The sequence below is a fragment of the Hemitrygon akajei genome, chromosome 6 (assembly GCF_048418815.1).
Source record: "Hemitrygon akajei chromosome 6, sHemAka1.3, whole genome shotgun sequence".
NCBI classification, from domain to species: Eukaryota; Metazoa; Chordata; class Chondrichthyes; order Myliobatiformes; family Dasyatidae; genus Hemitrygon; species Hemitrygon akajei.
The window spans coordinates 121684154-121711420 of NC_133129.1; the positions used below are offsets into that span (position 1 = coordinate 121684154).

At 40.9% G+C, this 27267-nt stretch overlaps 1 protein-coding gene across 1 annotated transcript in view; it reads left to right on the plus strand.

Moving 5' to 3' along the window:
* Positions 1 to 4576: 4576 nt before the first annotated feature.
* Positions 4577 to 27267, plus strand: part of znf408 (zinc finger protein 408) — a 28225-nt gene continuing 5534 nt past the window's right edge. The window contains exons 1-5 of the mRNA XM_073049155.1: positions 4577 to 4955; positions 5198 to 5293; positions 15983 to 16257; positions 21473 to 21537; positions 25538 to 25731. Coding sequence (XP_072905256.1) covers positions 5212 to 5293; positions 15983 to 16257; positions 21473 to 21537; positions 25538 to 25731 — 616 coding nt within the window. The 5' untranslated portion in view covers positions 4577 to 4955; positions 5198 to 5211. The remainder of the gene's footprint in view (positions 4956 to 5197; positions 5294 to 15982; positions 16258 to 21472; positions 21538 to 25537; positions 25732 to 27267) is intronic.

The following is a 27267-nucleotide window of genomic DNA, read 5'->3' on the forward strand; positions in this document are numbered from 1 at the left end:
ACACACAATCACTGACAAACAACCAATGTGCAAAAGAAGATCAACTATGCAAATAACAAAGTAATAAATAAGAATAAAACGGATATATAAATTATAATAAATATTGAGTCACAAAATAATTCATCAACTATTATCCTTTGCTAGTCAAGTGCTTGTCTGGGTGTTTCTTAAATTTGAGTAGCTGTGTCCACCACCCTCTCAGGCAGTGCATTCCAGATTATAACACCCCCCCCCCACCCCTGGGTGAACAAAAAGTCTTCCTCAAATCCTCTCTAAACCTCTCACTCCCTACTGTGAACATATACCCTCTGGCAACACAAAGATTCTGGAGATGCTAGAAATCTTGAGCAACACACACAAAATGCTGGAGGTACTGAGCAGGTCAGGCAGGGTCTGAAATGAACAGTTGACATTTTAGGCCGAGTCCCTTCATCAGGGCTTCATCATGCCCCCTGGTATTAGACACTTATGCTATGAGGATAAGTTTCTCATTATCTACACTGTCTATGCCTCTTGTCATGTGTGCACCTCCATCAGGTCTTCCATTATCCTCCTAGGTAAACAAACGCTTTTTATCCAGTCCCTCTTCGTTCCAGCCCAGTCAACATGCTGCATCCTCTCCAGTAAATCACCTCCCCCACCTTATTGATGTTGATGGGAATGTGGGGGGGGGGGGGGATGTACATAGATTACAGGAAAAAATTATGTGGAATGGAATTACTTTGAGTTTGCATAAACTTGATGGGCTGAAATGACTCCCTACTAGTTGTAAGGATATATAGTCATGGAAATAATTTGGAAGGTGTGTAGCTCGGGTGGTTATTGGTTGGGTTGAGCTGTTTTCCAATCTTGGCGATTTGCTTGCAAACGTTTTGTCACCATGCGAGAAGACATCGTCAGTGCGCTGTTGACTGGTCTTTGTATACCTTTCAATCAGCTGATTGGACATCAATTTGGAAACTCAATTGTGACGTGGGGATGGAATCTCGTCACTGATTGGCTGTGTGGCGAACTTTGATCACTGTGGTCAGGAATTTTGCCTGCATCGGCTCATACGTAGAATCGAGGTCTATGTGTCTGTTTACAGAATTGTTTGTTGAAACCACGCTTCTAGCAATTCTCTTGCATGTTGCATGTTCGCTTGCACCAGGACTTTCACTGATGTCCAGTTGAACTTTTGCCCTTCATGGGTAGAGACTTGGGAAAGTTGGTCATGTTGCTTTCATCAGCTGATTGAAAAGTATACAAAGACCAAGCATTTAGAGGACACATCACAATCAACAGCGCACTGGTGATGTCTCCTCACATGGTGTCATCAACTCAACCTAATGTGGTAATCTCACCAACCCTAATTGTTGCCTCTTCAAACAATTCAATCAATCAAATTAGTTAGACATGATCCTTAACAAATCCTTTCTATGTGCTTCTGATTACACTATAAATGAACTTTAATATTGTTCCTTTGAATAAACTGACTGGCCTCCAATTACTTGGTTTACTCCTTACTGCCTTGTCAAACACTGGGTACAACATCGACCATCCTACGAGACCCTGGCACCACCAGTACCAGAGAGGATTGTAGTCAGAGCCTCCTCACTTCCCTTTCTCGCGTACTCTGATAGTCTGGAATATTTTTTACCCAAGCCTGTGATTTATTCATTTTTAAAGAGGATAAATCCCTTAATACTTTGTTGCTTTATTAAGGTGTTTACATTTCATACTCAGTCACCTTTACATTACCGTCATTTTTTTGTGAAGACAGTTGCAAAATATTCATTATAGACCTTACCCACATTCTTTTTGGTCCGTAGGTTCTGCTCTTCCATGTTATCTTCTTGCTCCTAACATACAGAGAAACACAATAGTCACTATCTGACTGCTTGGCATCTGGTTTTGTGGTTAATGATTCCTGCAAACTCTTGAAACTTGCTGGGGCCCCAACTTCTAGTTCCCTTGAAACTCGCTGGGCCCCCAGCTTCCAGTTCCCTTCAAACTCTCCAAGGTCCTTTTTTTCTCTCTCTCTCTTGCTCTCCTTCTCACACACACACTCTCTCACACTTTAAACTTGCTCCCTTTTAGCTCACCGATGACCTAGTTCCCATTGCTTCCTTTAAACTTGCACAGTTCATCAGAAAATTTATTATGGTGCTGTTGAACATCTTTTTAAAAAAAAGCAAATTAACAGTAAATTAGCTAAGTCTTCACCACCCTCTCAGGCTAGATTGCAACCACTTCTGGGTAAAAGAAAAATCTACAATTCCCCTTTAACTTTCTTACTCTGTAACTTATGCCCTCTGGTTTTAGGTGTTTATGGTATTGGGTAATTTTCTCACTGTCTATCTTATCTATGCCCACTACTTATTGTCGATGTCTAACTGCTGTTGTGAAGAAGGCAGTGAGCCATTTTCTTGAACTGCAGTCCTTCTGTTATTATGCAGTCCATAATAATGTTGAGTAGTTCTGAGTTAAGACCAAGTGAAGCTAAAAGAATGGTAATATATTTCAAAGACCAGGGCAGATTTCCAGCATCTGCAGTATTGGTATTTTTACAACCATTCAGCAATTTTATGATTACATTACTGATTCAGGCAATGTGTTATTCCAAACTTACGTCACTGCTCCTTATCCTTCCTTGTTTTATCCCCTTTAAGTGATTTGCCTTTGTATCTCTCTTCCACCTCCTGTTTTTCCTTAAGGTTGAAGTTCAGTAAAGTTCTTCAGTGAAGTTCTCTTATTTTATATATGAGAAGGCTACCCTCCCTCTGGCCTTCAGCAAGTCACCTCCTGATTTCTGACTGCCATTTTCATTTTTTTTGTCACAATGAATAGGAACAAATATTTAAGGATCATGTTCATAAAGCACACGTGAGGATGATCTTCATGCTGTTGTGTGGATCTCATCTCGTGTGTTCAGTGCATGCATTGATCCAGTCTGCTAGGGCAAATGTCAAAGCCACATTTCATGAAGAGTGACACCACCACTCTGTAGTTCGCACACTTTCGCCAGATGCACTTGGGAGATGAGGAACCACATTGTTTATCAAATGCAACCAGGTGTACTAATGCATTGCACTTATGATTCAGAACTAAAGCTGCACACATGAAGTTTTTAGAGTCAATAAATGGCTTTATACCTTAAAATATTTATTGAGCACAGCAAAACTAAGTCCGAAGTTGGAACTGTGTCAATAAAAGCTGGTGTTGCAAAATATGTATTTTCCAGTGTGACATGCAGTTGCTGTCTTGTTGAGTTCAACGTGCTTGTCATGAAGAAGGCAATAACAGAAGCTTGGGGGAAGGGGGAGCAGTGGACTGGGATGGGTTGTGTGGGGGGGGTGCAGAAAGGGAAGTGGGAAAATTATTACTAGAATGATGTCTGTCCAAGGATTTTTTTTATTGAGAGATTACCTTACTGTATTTACATTAAAAATCACACTAAATAGAAATATTGATACTATTTATATTGAGAAGTTTGAATATATAACTTATTGTAAACTAAAAATCTTTCTATTCACAGGGGACGCCGTTTATCCCATTATATTTAGCAAGTTGCATCTCCATCTGGTATGGGAGCAGTGGAGCATTGGATCAGAAGTGTCTACAAAGGACTGTGAGGTCAGCTGACAGGATCATAGTAGTCTCCCTACCATCCATTGGGGAAATTTATCAGGAGCGTTACATACACAAGGCCCTTAGAATTATCAAGGATCCCACCCATTCTTCCAGCATCCTCTTTGACATTCTTCCAACAGGTAGGAAACTCCAATGCATAAAGGCAAGAAAGATCAGTATAGGCCATTAGGCTTCTCCCTGTCACATCGCATTCAGGTGTCACCAGTTAATTTGTACTGTACCCTGCGATATTTAATTTACGCACTTTACTTTGTTTATTTATGCATAGTTCATTTAAAAATTTAATTCTTACTTTACTAAGCTATTGTGTGTTAAAAAGCTTCTGGTGCTTTCGTGGTGTGTATGATGAATAAACTCTTCTCAGGCTATCCATTATACAGGTACAGGTAACCAGTATAACTTTCATCAGGGATGATGCCTGGGTATGTCCAGCTCAGTGGTATTTATACCACCATAGGCCGTACTTCCTGATTGGTTAGTCCTCATCTAAATTGAAATAAAACTAGAGGAAAAGAATTTTAACAAAGTCCAAGATCTTACTCTAAGTAAGATTTGGAATTGGACGATAAACAAGGTGGGTGAATGGAAACCTAATTGGATGAGGACCAACTGATCAGAAGGGACAGACTGAGGGAGTAGGTAGATAAATATTTTAAAGAGTGAGAGAATGGGATTGACAGGATTTCTCTTCAAGATGCTGAGACTGACCAAATGAACTAAATCTGTTAAGTAACAATTCTTATAGTTCTATAAGGTAAATACTGAATTATCATTGTTATATTTTAAATTATGTATATGTGATAAACGTCCTCATTATTGATTTTACAGTGATTTATTTTGGTTTAAATTGTGAACCAATGTCATCATCCTTGATCTTCACTCGCACTCAAAGCTGCACTGCAGATAATAACTCTTCCTCAGCTGTAGAAACGAGAACGTTTATGGTGAGGTTGGTGTTGCTGTGGGGAAGCAGAGAGCGCTCGGATCTGGTCCGCCCTGGAATGGAGTCCGCCGGTGGCTCGATTGATGTTGTTGGTGCTCGCAGCCCGGAAAAGAGCTCCGATCCCCTGTGACCGAGACCTTCGGATAGACGAGAGGAGAAGCCGAAAGGAACCAGGTGCAGCTTGTGACGGCTCGGCCAGTGGAGCTACAGCCGCCCGGCAGGCCAAGACCTGCGGACAACCGCAGGGTTCACACAGCGGCGTACTCGACGGCCTAACAACCGGCCCATGGGGACTCGGCCGGAGGATCGGCTGCACTGTTAGAGTGGCTGACTGTCCTCAAACGTTGCCCGCAGGCAAAAGTTCAAAACTCCTCCGTGTGTAAGTGTCCGCCTTCATTTTGCTTTTTCCTTTTCTAACTAATGCGACTCGCTCTGTTGGCTTGCATCTTCTCCCCATTTCCCGCCTTTCCCCCCATCATTTATTCATAGTTGCCAGTGGAGATTGGGTCCCGCTATTGCCAGTCCTACTCGGGGTTTATTATCGAAGGAGTAAAGGTAGAAAATGCCCTTGTTTATTTTGCTTGTTGCAATTAACAAAGCATTCTTTTTTTCTTCTTGTAGACGTGTATCAAAAAATGCCACAGGTAAATGAAGAAAGTGAGAGGTTACGGCCAACCAAGGAGGGCTTTATTCCACCAGACGACAAACAGCAGCTTTGTAAGTAAACTCTCGGATTGTATTTCATTTTTTAATAAAATGACGACTTTAAAGTGAGCACTTAATGCCCAGGCTTTACTGAGAGAGTTGACTTCAGCAGATAATTTGTCTTGCAAATTTCACAACATACGCTGGTGATATTAAACCTGATTTTGATATTGCTGCTATTCCTTCTGCTGAAATCAGCTCAGAGTATGTTGCATTGCTAGAGGTAGTATCTTTCAAACAATTCAGCAAGCTGAGGCCCTGTAGGCCTCTCTGGTGTGTAAAAGGTCCTAGTATATTTAAGATGTTCAGGGTAGTTTGAGTCAATGTTCTCTTCAGTATTTGTATATTAATCAAAATGACCTGAATGAGTTTTTTGGTTTTATTTATATTTCTATACATAGAACATAGAATAGTACAGCACATTACAGGCCCTTCGGCCCACAATGTTGTCCCGACCCTCAAACCCTGCCTCCCATATAACCCCCCACCTTAAATTCCTCAATATACCTGTCTAGTAGTCTCTTAAACTTCACTAGTGTATCTGCCTCCACCACTGACTCAGGCAGTGCATTCCACGCACCAACCACTCTGAGTAAAAAACCTTCCTCTAATATCCCCTTTGAACTTCCCTCCCTTACCTTAAAGCCATGATCTCTTGTACTGAGCAGTGGTGCCCTGGGGAAGAGGCACTGGCTGTCCATTCTATCTGTTCCTCTTAGTATCTCGTAAACCTCTATCATGTTTCCTCTCATCCTCCTTCTCTCCAAAGAGTAAAGCCCTAGCTCCCTTAATCTCTGATCATAATCCATACTCTCTAAACCAGGCAGCATCCTGGTAAATCTCCTCTGTACCCTTTCCAATGCTTCCACATGCTTCCTATAGTGAGGCGACCAGAACGGGACACCTACAAGGCACCTTAATGAGTATAATATGACTGTTGCATTTACTGCACCAAATTTTAGGGGTTAACTGGTAATAAACAGTAAGTCATCCCTGAAAATGTACATTAAAAATGTTTCCTTCCATGTAGATTAAAACTTTGTTTTGGAATAGAATGTCAACCATGCATTTTGTTGCAACAATGCAGCTTTTAAACTGCAGGTATTTTGCAACCAACAACCAAAAGACCAAAGCATGAACTACAGTACCACTTTTGCCCACACGGTACCATAATATGTGGATCCGGTATCAGCCTGTACAGCCACTTCAGGACCCACCAGCAACCCCTTAGGAGAATATCATAACCAACTCTAGTGATTACACTACTAGTATTGTGCAACTCCATTAGTTTATAGGTAAGTAATAAAATACAGTACTGGGGTTACCTGGGTTGGAGGAAACCCAGTGTAGTGAAGGCACAGGCAGCAATAGGAAACTTTAAATGTATAGGTACTATTACTGTTGTTACAATTTTATTTAGCTATCTAAAGTTAACGCATTTGCTCTTTAAAAATTATATATTTGTTTAGCAATACATCATCAAGGGCCCTTCTGGCCCTTAGAGCCACTCGGCTCGAGCAACACCTGACAAACCTGATTAACCTTAACCTAATGTCGAGACAATTTATAATAACCAGTTAACCTACTAACACAGTACGTCTTTGGACTGTGGGAGGAAGCTGGAGCACCTGAAGGAAGCCCACACATTCCACTAGGAAAATGTACAAACTTCTTACAGAATGGCGTTGGAATTGAACTCTGAATTCCAGAACACCTTGAGCTGTCACAGCATCGCGCTAACGGCTGCACTACCATGGTGCCCACCTAACTGAAGATAACCTGTTTTAACCAAACAAAAAGTAGAAAGCTTCCACCTGAGCAACACCAGAAAGAAAAACCAAATAATTGAAGTCTTAAGTTTAATAGTTTAGATCATTTAGAAGTATTTATTGTCTGTAGAATGAATTGGTGAAAGGGCATGGATTGGCATGTGGGATTACGACATTATTGCTATTAGTGAGACTTGGTTGCAGGAGGGGCAGGACTGGCGGCTTAATGTTCCATTGTTTCAGACGTGATAGAGGGGGAGGGATGAAAGGGGGAGGAGTGGCATTACTAGTCAGGGAAAATATCACAGCTGTGCATAGACAGGACAGCCTGGAGGGCTTGTCTACAGAGGCCATATGGGTGGAGCTGAGGAACAGGAAGGTGTGACCACACTAATAGGGTTGTATTATAGACCGCCCAATAGTCAGAGAGAATTGGAGGAGCAAATCTGTAAAGAGATAGCAGACTAATGTAAGAAACAGAAAGTTGTCATAGTAGGGGATTTTAACTTTCCACATTGACTGGGACTCCCACACTGTGAAAGGGCTAGATAGCTTGGAGTTTGTCAAATGTGTTCAGGAAAGTTTTCTAAATCAATATATAGAGGTACCTATGAGAGAGGATGCAATACTTGATCTCCTATTAGGGAACCAGACAGGTCAGGTGACAGAAGTATGCGTAGGTGAATATTTTGGGTCCAGTGACCAGAGTGTCATTAGTTTCAAATTAATTATGGATAAGGATAGGTCTGGTCCTCAAGTTGAGGTTCTAAATTGGAGAAGGTCCAGTTTTGTGGAAATGAGAAAGGATCTAGGAAGAGTGGATTGGGATAAGTTGTTTTCTGGCAAGGATGTGTTCAGTAAGTGGAAGGCCTTCAAAGACAGAATTTTGAGAGTTTGCCAGGATTAAAGGCAAAGTTAACAGGCATAGGGAACCTTGGTTTTCAAGGGATATTGGCAATCTGGTTAAGAAAAAGAGAGAGGTGTATAGCAGGTATAGGCAACAAAGAACAAATGAGGTACTTGAAGAGTATAGAAAATGTAAGAAAATACTAAAGAAGGAAATCAGAAAGGCAGGAAGAAGACATGAGGTTGCTTTGGCAGATAATGTGAAGGTAAACCCAAAGGATTTCTACAAGTAAAAGAGTAAAAGGATAGTAGGGGACAAAATTGGTCCCCTAGAAGATCAGAGTGGTCATCTATGTGTGGAGCGTCACAAGATGGGGGAGATCTTAAACAGTTTTTTTGCATCAGTACTTACTCAGGAAACTGGCATAGCATATATGGAAGGAAGGGAAACGAGCAGTAGTGTTAGAGATTAAAGAGGAGAAGGTGCTTGCTGCCTTACAGTGAATAAAGGTAGATAAATTCCCCGGGCCGGACATGATATTTCCTTAGACCTCGAGAGAAACTAGTGTAGAAATTGCAGGGGCCCTGGCAGAAATAATTAAAATGTCCTTAGCCACAGTTGCGGTGCCAGAGGATTGGAGGGTAGCTCATGTTCCGTTGTTTAAACATGGCTCCAAAAGAAAACCAGGTAATTACAGGCCAGTGAGCCTGACATCAGTAATAGATAAATTATTGGAAGGTGTTCTGAGAGATCCAATATACAATTTTTTGGACAGCCAAAGGCTGATTAAGGATAACCAGCATGGCTTTGTGCGTGGTAGATCGTGTTTAGCGAATCTTGTAGAGATTTTTGAGGAGGTTACCAAAAAAATAGATGAAGGGAAAGCTGCGGATGTTGTCTACATGGACTTTAGTAAGGCCTTTGACAAGGTCCCACATGGGAGCTTAGTTTAGGTATCCATTGTAAACTGGATTCGAAATTGGCTGTGTGGGAGAAGACAGAGAGTGGTAGTGAATGATTGCTTCTCAGACTGGAGGCCTGTGACTAGTGGTGTGCCTCAGGGATCTATGCTGGACCATTGTTGTTTGTCTTCTATATCGATGATCTAGATGATAATGTGGTAAATTGGATCGGCAAGTTTGCTGATGACACTAAGATTGGAGGTGCTGTGGACAGCGAGGAAGGCTTTCAAAGCTTGCAACGGGATCTGGACCAACTGGAAAAATGGGCCAGAAAATGGCAGATGGAATTTAATGTAGACAAGTGTAAGGTGTTGCACTTTGGAAGGACAAATCAAGGTAGGACATACACAGTAAATGGTAGGGCACTGGGGAGTGCAGAGGAACAAAGGGATCTGGGAGTTCAGATACATAATTCCCTGAAAATGGCGTCACAGGTAGACAGGGTTGTAAAGAAGGCTTTTAGCATCCTGGCATTCATAAATCAAAGTATTGAGTATAGGAGTTGGGATGATGTGGTGAGGTTGTATAAGACATCAGTGAGGCTGAAGTTGGAATATTGTGTGCAGTTCTGGTCAGCTAACTATAGGAAGGATATCAGTAAGTTTGAAAGAGTGCAGAGAAGATTTACTAGGATGGTGCCGAGTGTTCGGGAGTTGAGTTACAGGGAAAGATTGAACAGGTTAGGACTTTATTCCTTGGAGCGTAGATGAATGAGGGGGGATTTGATAGAGGTTTACAAAATTAAGAGGGGTATAGACAGAGTAAATGCAAGTAGGCTCTTTCCACTTAAATTAGGAGAGATAAATACGAGAGGACATGGCTTTAGGGTGAAAAGGGAAAGGTTTAGGGAGAACTTCTTCACTTAGAGTGGTGGGAGTGTGGAACGAGCTGCCATCTGACATGGTAAATGCGGGCTCACTCTTAAGTTTTAAGAATAAATTGGATAGATACGTGGATGGGAGAGGTCTGGAGGGTTATGGACTGGGTGCAGGTCAATGGGATTAGCGGAATAAAGTTTCGGCACAAACTAGAAGGGCCGAATGGCCTGTTTTCTGTGCTGTAGTGTTCTATGGTTCTAATGCAAGTCCTTTATTCACTACAAACGAGAGAAAATCTGCAGGTGCTGGAAATCCGAGAAACGTACACAAAATGCTGGAGGAACTCAGCAGACCTGGCAGCATCTATGGAAAAAAAGTACAGTCGATGTTACAGACAGAAACCCTTCAACAGGACCTTCTTTATTTACTAGTAGAATTGGTGAAAGTATTGCATGTTGTTACGAATGAAGAGCAACTCTGATGGGCAGAAGGGTACAGAATCGCCAATGCCCCCCCCCCCCCCCCCCCCCACTTTTTTGGAGAATCGCAAATCACTACTATTCCGATGCTGTTATCAAGGGAGATGAGAGAGATACAGGATAACAGCAAAAGGCAGTTGTTATTGACAACGCTCATGAAAAATTAAAGAGAGAGAGGCCCACAGGTTGGAATGTCTCCTGTTGACAAAGAGAGAGATTAATGCTATTGTCTCTTGGAGAAGGAATCGTGTATTGAGTACTGTTCTATTCATTGAAACCCCTCAGGGGGCAACCAGAGTGGTCTGGTTGATGTGTTGCATCATCCCAACCTGATTGACACCTGAGACCCCGTGAGTGGGGATAAAAGTAGGGTCTGGGGAAACACCCCTCAGACGCACCAGGAGAGACGCTACGAGACCGGTGGGGGCTTGTGTGTGTGTCCGCCCTTGCCTGGATGACTTGTCCTCCATGGAACGGTCTAGCTAAAGGACGGAGGGGTCATACGTGAATGGCCACAAAAACAACGCATCGACGGATCAAGATCGTAAAAGGAAAGTCGGCAAGTCAGTAGCTGTTACTCTCTCTCTCTCTCTCTCTCTGTCTCTCTCTCTCTCCAACAATTGCAGCACAGTGATCAACAACTACCGCAGCCTGCATGAACTGAACTGAACTTTATATTTCCATCAGACAATTCATTATCCCCTAGACAACGATAGAGCTTATTTCTTATTGATTATTATTATACCCGCACTTTTAAGTTTAGTGTTGATGTCGTATATTATCTGTATATTTGCATTGATATTATTTTTGTGTATTTTTACTAATAAATACTGTTAAAAATAGTATCATCAGACTTCAACGGATACTCCTATCTTTGCTGGTAAGATACCCAGTTACGGGATATGTAACAACTTGGGGCCTCGTCTCGAGATTTGATACCAAATTGGAGGGCCAGTGCATCGTGCTTTTAAGTCCAGATTTGGATCTGGTTGCGCGGGTAACCAGACGGGAAACCAGCAAAGATGGACGTAGAAAAATTTACACAAAACCCAACTTTGAAGGCACTAGAGGAGGCCACAAAGACGGACTTGGTAAATATTGCGAAAGGACTAAATCTCGCAGAGGTGAGGTTGTCAATGAAAAAGTGGGAGATGCAGAGGGCCATAACTCAGTATTATATTGAGAAGAATGTGTTTTCAGCTGAGGTATTGGAACAGATCCCTGAAAAGGTACCAGCTAGTGGGATGGTTCAGTTAGAGTTGGAAAAATTGAGGCTGGACGCGGAACAGAGGAAAAGGGAGTATGAGCTCCAGCTAAAGGAGTTAGAGGCGAAGAGGGAGCATGAAATTAGGTTAAAACAGCTGGAAGCAGCTGAAAAGGAGAAGGAAAGAGCTGAAAAGCAGAGGAGCATGAAATTAGGTTAAAACAGCTGGAAGCAGCTGAAAGGGAGAAGGAAAGAGCTGAAAACCAGAGGGAGAAGGAGAAACAGAGGCAGCATGAGCTGGACATGGAGAAGTTAAGGCAAGAGCAAAGAGCTCAAGGGGTCGGACCGAGATGAGAGATTTAATGTTAGTAGGGAGTGTAGGTTAGTACCTCCGTTCGAGGAGACAGTTGTTGATAGTTATTTCTTGCATTTTGAAAAGGTGGCAGTGAGTCAGAAGTGGCCCAGAGATCAGTGGGTGGCATTGTTACAAAGTGTGTTAAAAGGGAAGGCACAGCGGGCATATGCGGCGTTGTCTGTGGAGGAGGAGGAGTATGAGAATTACGAGGAAGTAAAACAGGCCATTCTTCGGGCCTACGAATTGGTATCTGAGGCCTATAGACAAAAGTTCAGAGATTTAAAGAAAGTGTGGAATCAGACGTATGCCAAGTTTGCCTATGAGAAGGGTGTGCTCTTGGATCGCTGGTGTGCGGCAGAAAGGGCGGAAGAGGATTTTTGGCGTTTCAGGGAGTTAATTCTGATTGAGGAATTTAAAGGTTGTGTTTCGGATGATATCCGGATGTATTTGAACGAGAAGCCGAATAAGTCCATATCCGAATTTGCCAGGTTCGCAGATGAATATGCCCTAACCCACAAGACAAAGTTTTCCTCGAATAAGAGTTACCAGAAAGACCGTAGGAACGGTAGAGAAAGCCCGCCGGCTGAGGCAGAAATTCAGCCGGGAGCTAGTGGTAAAAGTAAGGAGGAAGAAAGGCAAGCTGACAGGAGGGTTCCTGGCTTGACCTGTTTTAATTGTGGAAAGGTTGGTCATATTGCATCTAAGTGCTTTTCTCCGAGGAAGGAGACAGGAAAAGGGAACGCAGCAGTCCCTACAGGGTGTATTGTGTCGATCAGCAAATCGACGAGAAAGCCCCAGGTAGATAAAATACGAGAGGGGCGTGAGAAATTTATTTCAGAAGGGACAGTGTCTGTGAAAGAGGGAGAAACATCATTTCCAGTGCGGATCTGAGCAGTCATTGATTCTCAGTAAGGTACTAGATTTTGGTCCTGAGACTGGAGAGGTAGTTTTGAGAGGCATAGGAAAAGGGACAGAAGCTGTGCCTTTGCATAGGATCATTATAAATTGTGATCTGGTATCTGGACCAGTAGAAATATGGGTGCGATCAGAATTCCCGAGAGCTGGCGTGGACCTCCTTCTGGGTAATGATTTAGCAGGTGGTGAGGTGTGGTCAGCAATGAAGCTGACGAGCCAGCCTGTAAGTGTTGAGGACCCGCCCCTAGATTCCAAGATCTATCCCGCATGCGCGATCACTCGCAGCATGTCGAGAAAGGCAGCTGAGAAAGAGACCAGTTTAAATCAGTCCAGTGTTGATTTGGCTGTGACGTTTTTACCGACCCTGTACCAAGAGGGGTTGGGGGGTGGTAAAACGGAGAATAGGGAAGTGAAAGAGAGTAAGGGAGAGGAGGTAGACCTACCCTTAGCCAGGAGGAAATTTATAGAGGCACGGAGTAAAAATGAGAAACAGACAAGGCTGTTAGAAGGTCCAGGGTTGGACATGGATGACCTGTCTGGCTTGACAGAACTGTTTGAAGAAGTTGAAGAATTTAAAGGTGTTCCCGATAATGAAATAAGGGCAGTCCTAGATGAAAAGGATGCCATTACCTTGAAGGAGTCTGCTGGGTTAGCAGATGAGGTTGTTTTAACCCGCAGGGTTGAGTTTACTCCGGATGGGAGTTGCCCAGAGAGTAGCTGGGAGAATCAGGGGAACTTAGAATTTGAAAAGGGGATGGGTATTGAAAGCCTGGAAGAGGCAGATGTCCCGTTTGAGTGTGTTCAAGATGTGGATGCACGTGGTACTGAACCTAGTAATGAAACTCAGGAAAAGTCTGAGGTATCTGGTTTAGTTGAAAAGGAATGCAGTCCTTTTGGGTCAGATGGACTTGGTTCAGTGAAGAAAGGGTTAACTTTGGTACTAGTGGGAAGTGAGAATTCCCAGTTATTTGTGTTAGAAGGTGTGTTAAAAGTTAGTGAGGAGATAAAAGGTGGTGATGTGGATATTATTATTGAAGGAGAAGGGAAAAGTGTAGTTCCTAAATTGAATGAAGAAAATTTAAAGTCTGGATTGGTGTCAGAAGCAGTAACCAGGCTGAAGGGACAATGGCTTGTTAACACGGTGCCTGCGAATCAATTACAGTTTGATTTGGAATGTAAAGGTACCCCACTCGCTAATATTATTCAAGGGTGTGCTGTGAAGAGGCAGAATTTGAAATGTTGTTTGGACAAAGAGGGATCACTTGCAGATGTTAAACTGAAAACTAATAGAATGAAGGGCCTGAAGATAAAACTAACGACTTGCTTAAAAATAAAGAATTGTGTGGAAGTTCAGAAGATGGGCTAAGTTTGGAAAACATTGTTGATAAAATAACTCCTATGAAAGGACTATGCAAAAGCTTATTCCACACTGGTGAGCAAGCTAACCACGTGAGAGTTAAGTGGAAAAGAGGCGAAGGTTAAAAAAAAATGCCACTTTAAATAACAGGATCTGGTTTTAAGGGATTTCGACCAAGCATGTAAATAATAAAGACAACACCATGGAAGATTGACTGTTAAGTTTAAAAGTAAAATAAAGATTAGTATTTGCATAAACTTTTGTAATGTACTACAGAATAATCACACATGTATTGGTTCACATTTTGTATTATATACTTAAGAAAACCCTTTAGTTTTGTTTTTGCTGAAGAAAAGGAATAAAAAAAGTGGTTATTAAATTGGAGTCTGATGTTACAGGAATTTATTAAGGTACAAGATATTAAAGGAAGTGACAATGTAATCGCTAACTGTTTAGATGCTAAATTGAATGTATAACTGTATTACTCTGTAGTGAAAACTCTTGTATTGTGTTAGATTCTGAAATTCTGTAAGACTCTGTATTAGTTAATTTTCCCCTTTTGGTGAAAATTCTTAGAAGGAAGGGGGTGTTACGAATGATGAGCAACTCTGATGGGCAGAAGGGTACAGAATCGCCAATGCCCCCCCCCCCTTTGGAGAATCGCAAATCGCTACTATTCCGATGCTGTTATCAAGGGAGATGAGAGAGACACAGGATAACAGCAAAAGGCAGTTGTTATTGACAATGCTCATGAAAAATTAAAGAGAGAGAGGCCCACAGGTTGGAATGTCTCCTGTTGACAAAGAGAGAGATTACTGTTATTGTCTCTTGGAGAAGGAATCGTGTACTGAGTACTGTTCTATTCATTGAAACCCCTCAGGGGGCAACCAGAGTGGTCTGGTTGATGTGTTGCATCATCCCAACCTGATTGACACCTGAGACCCCGTGAGTGGGGATAAAAGTAGGGTCTGGGGAAACACCCCTCAGACGCACCAGGAGAGACGCTACGAGACCGGTGGGGGCTTGTGTGTGTGTCCGCCCTTGCCTGGGTGACTTGTCCTCCACGGAACGGTCTAGCTAAAGGACGGAGGGGTCATACGTGAATGGCCACAAAAACAACGCATCGACGGATCAAGATCGTAAAAGGAAAGTCGGCAAGTCAGTAGCTGTTACTCTCTCTCTCTCTCTCTCTCTGTCTGTCTCTCTCTCCAACAATTGCAGCACAGTGATCAACAACTACCGCAGCCTGCATGAACTGAACTGAACTTTATATTTCCATCGGACAATTCATTATCCCCTAGACAACGATAGAGCTTATTTCTTATTGATTATTATTATACCCGCACTTTTAAGTTTAGTGTTGATGTCGTATATTATCTGTATATTTGCATTGATATTATTTTTGTGTATTTTTACTAATAAATACTGTTAAAAATAGTATCATCAGACTTCAACGGATACTCCTATCTTTGCTGGAAAGATACCCAGTTACGGGGTATGTAACACTGTTAAGGTTGTTGGAATAGCCAAGGGAGTGAAGCTTTGTATCTTTTAACTTTGAAATAATTTAAAAACCATTTTTCATTATACGGTAGAAAAAGGCATTCAAAATACATGAATATTTCCTAACACTCTTGCAAAGAGCTTTGTTTTATTATTTTAAATATGTTTTAAATTGTTTGGATGATTGAGTATGCTGTACGTGGAGCAGCAAAACAGTTGGTGTCGATGTCAATATAAAGCTGATAGAAATGGGGGGGAGGTGAGTGTAACCAACGTGAAAACACAAAATAAAAGCAAAGCAGTTATGGTACAAGTGAAAGAATATGTGGACGGGTTTAAGCACTGCCTTCACAATTGAAAATAATTGTGTGGATTTCCTTAAAATCCAGCTATATTTTGTATTGCCTGGATGGAATAATTATATTCTTAATGTTTTTTTTATTGTTTTAAGCCTAATGCCAATTCTCTCTTTTCATTGTTTTTTTCCTGCAGTCTGTGAGGACTGTCAAGAGTTCTTTGAGGTGAGCTGCCCAGTGCATGGTTTGCCGCCTTTTATAAGAGATACTCCAGTAGAGCTTGGATTACCCTGCCGAGCCTTCTACACACTTCCTACTGGTTTGGCAGCAGGACCTTCCCAGACTCAGGAAAATCAGCTGGGCATTTGGTGTGTTTCTAAGGCACTTCCCAGAGGAATATTCTTTGGACCTCTAGAAGGAAAACTGCAATGTTACGATGTGGTTGGAAAAACATCTTTAATTTCAAAGGAGGTACAGCATATATTAGTACATTTCTTTTAATAGATGATGTTTAATGTCTAACAAGAGAAAATCTGCAGATGCTGGAAATTCAAGCAACACACACAAAATGCTGGAGGAACTCAGCAGGCCAGGCAGCATCTATGGAAAAAGGTGCAGTTGATGTTTCAGGCCAAGACCCAAAGGTCTCCAGCATTTTGTGTGTGATGTTTAATGTCTTTTGAGTGCAAGTTACTGGTTGAAAACAGGTGGCAAAATTATCTACGTATATTGGTAATTAAGTGATCTGATATGTAAGCTTACTGTATCTTTAATTTATGTTAAATTTCATTGCTTTCTATAGTTTACGAACAGTTGATCTAAATTGTAAAAAAACTAGTTCTCTGTTTTGTCAGACCCAAGTTTGACATTCTCATTGCATGTATAACAAATGTATGTTCTTTTAATGCATGGCCTTTATGCCTGGCATTTGGTGCAATTAGGAAGCTGATAAACAAGATGAATGTGTTCTTGCAGTTCTTTATAATTTGCAATATTATTTATACTACGTTCAATTTGAACAAATGTGCCTGCTTAACCTATTGACAATAACAATACGTAACGTTGAATCAGGGTCGCGGATCTGACAAGTGAGACAGAAAACATTGACTGTGAATAGGTATATTAATCATTTATTTACAAACAGTAAAAAATCAACCAAGCATTCATGTTCCCCAAGTTACGTACACTACAAAGCTGAATACTCAACAGAGATACATTCAACAAACATACTCAGCTAAAAGCGTGTGCGGAGCATACCTTCCCAATGGTTATATGCACCGCTTGCTTAAAGAAAGGAAGGGGGAGAAAGACTCTCCAACGTATGCTGTCTGTATACCCAGGATATTTGAAACTGGACTCCAGACAGCTAACCAATGGGAAAAGTAGTTGCAGTGTCTAAACTAACCAATCACAAAGCGACTTTCAGCAACCTGAATAAGCCATGCCTCCCACAAGACACCTTGTGAAATGAGGTGATGGCACTGGTGATCACAAGAACTGTTTTAGGCACAGGTGATCTTAGTGAGCATTGTGACAGCCAAACTTGAGTGAGTGCCTCTCAACTTTTGCAGCGGAGAGGTTCCTGGATGAGTACTTTGGACAGGGTCTAGCACAACTTCCACAGGGAAGAGCCAGGCAAGCATCAGAGACATTTCTGGTGTAAGTGCACCAGGGTAAGGAAACTCCCTGCGGCTTGAGCAGCTAGTGAGTCATTCTAGAAAAGTAACTGGAGTTGGCTGAATGAAATGGAAACTAAACAGACATTAAACTGGGAAACTTTTGTGTGTTTATTGTGACATTTTTAGTGGGGGCAGCATCTGAGGAAGATTTGAAGCTTTGCGATTTATGATCATAAGCCTTTTAGTTTTTATGGGAATGCTTGGAAATGTTTTTAGACCAAATAGTGTAATAGAAATTCTTGAATATGATGGGAAATGAACAACACAAAATAAAGCTGTACATTATTTTGCTAATTGAATTATTGATTCCAGCACAGAGGCAGGCATTTGATCCATGTTTACCAGAGTAACACACTAATTCTACACCCTTTCTTCATAGCCTGAGAAATTTCCCTTTGCTGTTAATTTAACCTATTCCTTTTTGGGACTTGCTTCTATATTATCTCCAGGCAGTACAATTCATGGTCCAACCATACACATAATTTTTTAAAATTTATAACACTTTTAGTTTTTGTCTCCTTTATCTTGTAACTGTGACAGGTACCAACATTCCACCACCTACTACACAGACCTTTTGTATTTCCTTCAGATCTTGCCGAGCTTTCCCTTTTCCAGAGAAATCTCTTTCATGCTTCCTACTGTAGCCTTTCATCCCAAAACTGTTTTGGTAAATCTTGTCTGGACCCTCTTCAGTGCCTCTACATTCTTTCTATAGTGAGTGACCAGAATTGAATATAATACTCCATTTGTGGCTAGACCTGTGCTTTATAATGATACACTGTCTCTATTAATGAAGCCCTCAATTATGTGTGCCTTATTAGCTAGCGAATGGGGATCAATTCCTGTTGCTATCTCTAAGGAATTGGTATGTTCTCCCCTTAACCATGTGAATTTCTTCCAGGTGCTCTGGTTTCCTCCCAAATTCCAACGACTTGCAGATGAGATTAGTTAGTTGTGAGCATGCTATGTTAGTGCTGGAAGCATGGCAACACTTGTGAGTTGCCCCTGCACCCCTTTAGTCTGTCTTGATCACATCCTCAGATGACAGTTTATGATGTACAGTCATACACATAATAATGCAAATATCTGATCAGCCAATTATATGACAGCAACTTATTGGAGAAAAGCATGCAGACATGGTCAAGAAGTTCAGTTGTTGTTCAAACCAATCATCACAATGGGGAAGAAGTGTGATGTAAGTGACTTTGTCCATGGAATGATGGTTCATGCCAGATAGGGATGTTTGGGGCACTCCTCTGTTTTCATGGATGATTGTGAAGAAAGGATTTCAGGGTATAGTATACATTCCTCTGACATTAAACGCACGTGTTGAATATTTCAGAAACAGCTGATGTCCTGGCATTTTCACACAAAACAGTCTAGAGTTTACAGAAAATGGTGTGGAAAAACAAAACAAATCTAGTGAGTGGCAATTGTGAGCAAATGCACCTTGTTAATGAAAGAGGTCAGAGGAGAATGGCCAGACTGGCTGAAGCTGACAGTAACTCAAATAACCACTCATTCTAACAATGGTGTGCAGAAGAGAGTCCCTGAATGCACAAAACATCTAACTTTGAAGTTGGTGGGCTACAGCAGCAGAAGGCCACAGACATACATTCAGTGGCCACTTTATTAGGTACAGAAGGTATTAAAATATTATGCCAGATTGTGCATGTGACCAATAAAGCTAATATTTTATCTTTTTTGTATAATGGAGAAGATATTACAGTCATATCTTAGGTTATTGTCTATGCAATCAAAATGATCTTTGGATAATAAAAAAAATTAAGGCTTTTAAATACAAAACTCACAAGAATGGATATGCATTTGTACATAAAGTTGTAATTTAGCTTGGCCTAAAAGTTGTGGCAAATGGATTACACCAAATGCTGTAATGTTTATGGGTTTCATTCCCTTCCCGCCTTCACCACAGAAAAGGTGGAAAGCGGTAATGCCTTACAACATTACTGATATCGTTCAGTTACTGAAGAAAGTTGAAACGTGGAGTTGGGCAAAAGTGACAAGTGACGAATGAATTGCACAAGAAGAGTTGAGAAACTGAGCCTTTATTTATTTGTTCATTATAATTTAGACCGTTGGAAGTTTTGCTGTGATGCTTCAAACTTCACGTGTAGTACAAACTGTAATCTGTCAGGTAATGGACAGTGGTCAAAGAAAACAATCATGTTGGTATGATTGAATGTGCATCCAAAGACACATGTTGTATCAAAAGAACAAGCAGGTAGACAGAGGGGGTGAGGTGACTGTTGGTTTTTTTTAAAAGATCATATCCTTAGAGGTAACATAAGATCAGAAGATGTAAAATTTGGGCAGAGTTAAGAAACTGCAAGGGTAAAAACTCCCTGATGGCAGTTGTATGCGGGCTTCTGAACAGTAGCCAGGATGTGTGCTGCGAATTACAATGAGAGAGAAAAAATGCGTGTCAAAAAGGGCAATGTTGCAATAGCCATGAGAATTTCAATATGCAGGTAGATCAGGAAAATAAGGTTGGTGCTGAATCCCAAGAGAGAGAATTTGTAGAATGCCTACAAAGTAGGTTTTTAGAGCAGCTTGTGGGTGAACCTACAAAGGGAATGGCAATTCTGAATGGGATGTTACTTAATGACACAGGTTTGATCAGTGAGCTTAAGCTAAAGCAACCCTTAGGAGGCAGTGATCGTAATATAGAATTCACCCTGCAGTTTGAGAAGAAGCTAAAATCGGATATGTCAGTATTACGGTGGAGTAAAGGGAACTACAGAGGCATGTAAGAGGGGCTGGCCAAAGTTGATTGGAAGGGGACATTAGCAGGGATGACAGCAGAACAGCAATGGATGGAGCTTCTGGGAGCAATTCAGGAAGTGCAGAAAAAGTGCAACCTAAAGATGAATTTTTTTAAAGGGGTGACCCAACCATGTCTGACAAGGGAAGTCAAAGACAACGTTAAAGTAAAAGATAAGGCATATAATTTAGCAAAAATTAGTGAGCAATTAGAGGATTTGGGAAGCTTTTAAAAACTAGCAGAAGACAACAAAAAGCCATAAAGAGAGAAAAGATAAAATATGAAGGAAAGCTAGATAATAATTTAAAAGAGGATACAAGAAGGTTTTACAAATATAAAAAGAGTAAAAGAGAGATGCGAGTGGACATCGAACTGCTTGAAAGTGATGCTGAAGAATAGTAATCGGAGACTGAAATGGCAGATGAACTTAAGTATTTTGTGTGAGTGTTCACTGGAAGACACTAGCAGAGTACCAGAAATGTGAGAGACAAAAGTGAGTGTCTTGCTATTACTAAGGAGTAGTTTCTTGGGAAGCTGACATGTCTGAAGGTACATAAGTCACCTAGATCAGATGGACTATACCCCAGAGTTCTGTAAGAGGTAGCTGAAGGGATTGTGGAGGTAAGAGTAATGATAGTTCAAGAATTATTAGATTCTGGAATGGTTCAGGAGGAGTGTAGAATTGCAAATGTCACTCCACTCTAAGAAGGCAGGAAGGCAGAAGAAAGAAATGATACCGTCACCCTGACTTCAATAGATAGAAAGGAGTTGGTGTCTGTTATTAAGGATGACATTTTGGGGTGCTTGGAGCAACATGGCAAAATAGGCCTAAGTTTTCTTAAGTGGAAATCTTGCCTGACAAATCTGATGGAATTCTTTGAGGAAATTACAGGCAGGATAGATGAAGGAGATTCAGTCGATGTTGCTTTTTAGCGGGTCTTTGACAAGGTGCTGCGCGTGAGGCAGCTTAATAGTGCAAGAGCACAGGGCATTACCAGAAAGATACTAGCATGGATAGAAGATTGGCTGACCAGCAGGAGACAGAGTGGGAATAAAGGGGGACTTTTCTGGTTGGCTGTCTGTGACTAGTGATGAGGGTCCATAGTGTGGGTGGTAATTGCTGACAATGGACTAATACTGACACAATCATCCCTATGAATTTGGCTATTTTTCTATCTTTGTTCTGGGCTGTTGTGACTTATTGTTATTGTCTTTGATAATACAGCTTGGAGACAGTGGTGAAAAAGCAGGAGAAACTCAGGTCAACCAGTCACTCTCAAATTGGATGAGGTAATGTCCTTTTCATGTACACGTAGTTAACGATCTGCAAGCATTTCCAGAGCATGAGTTTGTTACACTTTGATTTATTGTAAATTCTAATTTGTTCTCACGCAACTCCCTTTAGTTTTTGGGAAGACTGGAATACAGAAATGATGTAATGTTCCAATGGTCAGTACATGAATTTTTCAATAAAGTCTCTATCCGGCCACCTTAACTTATACTAGCATAGCAAGTCACTACCTGGTTATCAGCCAGGAGTCACTGGCTGCAGATCAATAAATTTATTGATCCCAAAAGTTCATGCCTCTATGATTACATCAGCCATTGGTTACTGCATAGCCTACAAGTCAATATTAAATAATACCAAGCCAGATTATGTTTATTTGGGCTGCATATTGGATCTATTCATGTATTTTTCGTTCCTAAGTTGGCTCCTTTTTGTTAACACAGAAACAAGTTGACACTGCTTCATCAAGCTGAATGTGACAAATCACTTACAGAAGTTCATCTCATTTTGCCTCAGCTGCCGTTGCTTTCCAGTTGTTCACTTGGGTCTATTAATGGCAATGAAATTGTGTAAAATTATTACAACTGGTAATTAATTCTCTATCAACATCTGGCTCCAGTGACCAAAGACTGTTTGCTTATTATCTTGAAATGGTTTCACTGCCGTCACACAACCCCTTAGAAAGGGTTGATTTGTGTAACAATGCAAGATTTCTCGATTTTGGTAAAGATCCATGCAGTTGAGATCATGAAAGTGCTCTGGGGGATCGCATGAAATGTTCATATTGGCTTTTCATTCCTGCTGCATCTGTGCTTATTATTGCCATAGCAGATTTGCATGTAAATGAGTCTGAAGATCAGCCTTTTAACAAACTGTCTTCAACTTGTCTTTGGTGTTGCCATCTGTTAAAATACAGAATTCTGTACTGATTTGATCTGTCAAAAATGTAAATAGAGTAGATTCCTGTTGAGACGAGAGTGGATTTCGGACTGCTGGAAAACTATGCTGGAGAGGTAGTAATGAGTGACAAGGAACTAGCTGACAAACTGAATAAGTATTTTGCATCAGTCTTCACTGTGGAAAACTCTAGCAGTATGGTGGAAGTTCCAGGTGTCGGGGACATGAAGTTACCATAACTAGAGAGAGGCTTCTTGGGGAAACTATAAAATCTGAAGGTAGTTAAGTCACCTGGGACCAGATGGACTACACCCCAGAGTTCTGAAAGAGGTGGCTAAAGGGATCATGGAGACATTAGTAATGATCTTTCAAGAATCAGTAGAATCTGGAATGGTTCCAGAAGACAGGAAAATTGCAAATGTCACTCCACTCTTCAAGAGGGTGAGAGACAGAAGAAAGGAAGCTATAGGCCAGGTAGTCTGACCTCGGTGGATGGGAAGATATTGAAGTCAATTATTAAAGATGAGGTCTCAGGGTACTTGGAGGCACATGATAAAATAGGCCATAGTCAGCATGGTTTTCTCAAGGGAAAATCTTGAAGAAATAACAAGAAAGTTAGACAAAGAAAAATCAGTTGATGTTGTGTACTTTGATTTTCAGAAGGCCTTTGACAAGGTGCCACACATGAGGCTGCTTTAACAAGCTACAAGCCTATGGTATTACAGGAAAGATTATGTATGGATAAAGCAGTGGCTGGTTGGCAGGAGGCAGAGAGTGGGAATAAAGGGAGCCTTTCCTGGTTGGCTGCCAGTGACCAGTGGTGTTCCACGGGGGTCTGTGTTGGGATCAATTATTTTTATGTCATATGTCAATGATTTTAATAATGGAATTGATGGCTTTGTTGCAAAGTTTGTAGACGATTTGAAGATAGGTGGAGGGACAGTTAGTTTTGAGGAAGTAGAGAGGCTAAGAAGGAATTTGACAGATTAAGAGAATGGCAAATGAAATACAGTGTTAGGAAGTGTATGGTTTTACACTTTGGTAGACAAATGAAAGTGTTGACTTTTTTAAATGGAGAGAAAAATACAAAAAAAAAGAGAGGCAAAGGGACTTGGGAGTCCTTGTGCAGGATTCCGTAAGGGTTAAGTTGCAGGTTGAGTCTGTGGTGAGGAAGGCAAATGAAATGTTAGCATTCATTTCAGGAGGAGTAGAATATAAAAGCAAGGATGTAATGTTGAAACTTTATGAAGCACTTGGAGTATTATGAGCAGGTTTGGGCCCCTTATCTTAAAAAGAATGTGCTGAAACTGGAGAGGATTCAAAGGATGTTCATGAAAATGATCCCAGGACTAAATAGCTTGTCATATGAAGAGAGTCTAATGGCTCTGGGCCTGTATTCACTAGATTTCAGAAAAATGAGGGGTGACCTCATTTAAACCTATCAAATTGTGAAAAGTCTGATAGAGTAGATGTAGAGAGGATGTTTCTTATGGTGGGAGAGTCTAAGACCAGAGGATGCAGCCTCAGAATAGAGAGGTGTCCTTTTAGAATGGAGTTGAGGAGGAATTAGCCTGAGAGTGGTGAATCTGTGGAATTCTTTGCCACAGGCAGCTGTGGAGGCCAAGTCTTTATGCATATTTAAAGCAGAGGTTGATGGATTCTTGATTGGTCAGGGCATGAAGGGATATGGGAGAAAGGAGATTGGAGCTGAGAGGAAAATTGGATCAGCCATGATGAAATGGCGGAGCAGACTAAATGGGCCATATAGCCTAATTCTGCTCCTATATCTTGTGGTCTTATGGTCTTAATTGGACACATCAGGACCAGAGTATTTTGGCCCAATTAAGCAGCTGCCCCAATTAGCCAAAGTTTCATGGAAATCATTAAAAAGGTATTTAAAAAAAACAAACTGAGTATCAAAGTATATACAAATTAAATGACAGAACAAATTAGAACACCACCTATTATCACTATAGTACTATAAAACTGTATTAGCTCCTAATAGTTATCGCTGGAGAAATTCGTCCAGTGTACACTGCTTTGTTCTTCCGATTGACTGTAAATGAACAAAATCAGCGCAGGCACCTAGTGCAGTTAATGGACTGCCTTCATACAATTCTTTCAATGATGCATCCTCCAAATCTTCATTTTCAATGTAACATTCAAGATAACTGTCATTACCTTCAAATCCTTCATAGTTCCTAACTTGAAGTATGAAGTTGTTTCATTTTCACTCCCAGCTGTTTCTGACATCTCCAAACCTGAATGCATGAAACTGTAGTGAGCAAAACAATTCTGAATTGTCTGTCTGTCTTATTTCTTGCCAACTATCAGTGACAAAAATCATTGCTTTTTGAACACCAGCCGACACAACTGATGCTATTTTAAAAAACTTTGCTTTACACACGGTGTCGTGTCTAATGGTCACTCATGTGCACATGACTAAAACTTGTTAGAAACTACAGCAATAGTCTCCTGTCCCAATTAAGTGGCATAGCATCCCAAATAAATGAACGGAATCCTGGGTATTTTCTTGATTATTTTTTGTTGCTTAAGAATTGTCCCAAATAAGTGGCTGTCCCAATTAACCGAAATCTATTGTATACGAATCTTTCATCTATTTTAAAGATGTCTATTTTAAAGATTATTTTTGGGTCATCTCACAATAATATCAAAATGAATAAACTGTTTTGGAGGATACTGGGGAATCATCATAGACTATAATTTAATTAATTGGTTCAGGTGGAATCAAAATCTGGACAGCTGAAATTTGTTGCAATCAGTGAATCTCACACAAATGCATAATACATTTCTGAGAAAAATATATTTTGTTTATGGTATTTTGTCATAGCATTCCCTTTTTTACTTCTTCCACAAATCGCAACTACTTCACAGAATCAGAAAACTGAGAAAATGCCTCAGTCTGTTCCAGTAGCACTGTAATGGAGGTGGATGAGAGCACTCTAGTAATTTTAAGTCAATATAATATCATAGCAGTTAAATAAAACAAGATTAGAATTTGTAAAATTGAAAGTTGTTACAAATGACGGTTGCAAAGGCCCAGCCGCGATTACAGATGGATAATGAAATGCGCTGTATTTACAGATATGCAAACAAGGCAAGAACAAAAGAAGAGAGCAATGCAATCATTTTCCAGTTTTATGGAAAGATCTACTACCGGGTTTGTAAAAATATTGAACTGGGCCAGGAGCTTCTCTTGTGGCCTGAGGAGAATCTTGTTCAATCAGCACAGGGGCTAAATAATACACAGAAGGACAATGATGTCAATACTTGCACAGGTAAATGTGCTTCTAGGATATTCCATACCCTCATGTAGAAAGCATGCTATTTGTTTTATTTATCTATTTATAGGTGTAACCCTCAGGCTTGGTCAGCACGTGTCCGCCTAGGGGAAGACAGCTTCTGGCCTCACTAAACTGAGAAATCTCATTTGTGTGGATGCTGCATGATGTGTTGCCCAGTTACAAATCTGCACTGCAAAATATCAGACAGTACACAGTATGCAGTTAAATGATTGAACTTTATAAATCTTAATCTGAATATAGGGTTAGTAAAGAAAACAAAAAGAAAGAGAGCTCATTTTAAGGAAAAAGTCAAAAGTGCACATTGGAGCTCACTGATACGACCATTCATCAACCTTCGACCTCCAAGTGTCGCCGACCTTTGGACCCTTGCCCCCAGTCCACTCCACCCGGTGGTCTAACAGCTCTCTCCACACGCATCTTCCTTCGTCCTCTCTCCCGACAAAAGACTGCGAAAATCTCTCTTCCAGACTCGCCAGAAAGAACAACATTTCTCTCATTGGATAGCTCCCACATTCCAAAGCCCCGTTATCTCTAACCCAAACAGTGCTGCTACAGAGAAACCATTACATTAGCAGCAAAACATTACAGAGAGGCCATTACTATAGCGGTGAAACCTTACAGCATGTTACACAGGATACAAACATCACTGGCATCATCAGCATTTAAAGTGTATGCCCAAGTTCTCCAGAACTGAGGATGCTGTTAAGAGTAAATGACGCCTGTGGATCTGGTGTCGTGTCAAGGCCAGACTGGATATGAACAGCAATATCTTTCCCAGAGGGAGAGGGACATTGGTGAACTATGTGTGATTTTTACAATGATCGTATAATTTCCATGTTTATGGATATTGATACTCTTTTTAGACCACAATTTCAAATAATCACAGGTGAACTGGTTTGTTGTTTTTTTTAATGAGAGAACATAGAAACAGGCCTTTCAGCTGCAAATGCTGGAAATGCAGAGCAACACACAAAATGCCAGAGGAACTCATCAGGTCAGTCAGCATCTATGGAGAGGAATAAACAGTCAACCTGATGAAAGGTCTTGGCCTGTAACTTCGACTGTATATGTCTGGCCATCAAGAACCCATTTACAAATCTTATTCTCCCCATTATCCACCAGTTTCCCTCAGATTCTACCACTCACCTACACACTAGGGGAAATTTATAGTGGTCACTAATAATATTGAATCCCACATGTGGAGGAAACTTTGAACAACAAGGGAAAACATGCAAATTCCAAACAGACACTACTGCAGAGTGGAATGATGTGCAAGCTTAAGCTGTGAGACAGCTGCTCCATTAGCTGGGCTGTTGTTCCACCCACTACATTCCCAGTTGCTAAAAGCAAGCAGCTGATGTGTGTGTCATTTTTTCCTATCATTTTTATATTGTGTATCCCTGCTCTATAAGTTAAATTCTACTAAGGTACATTTCTTTAATTCTCCTTTAAACTTGGAATATTATCTTAGTTGCTGTATAGATTGTTTTGTACCTCAAAACTTTAAAT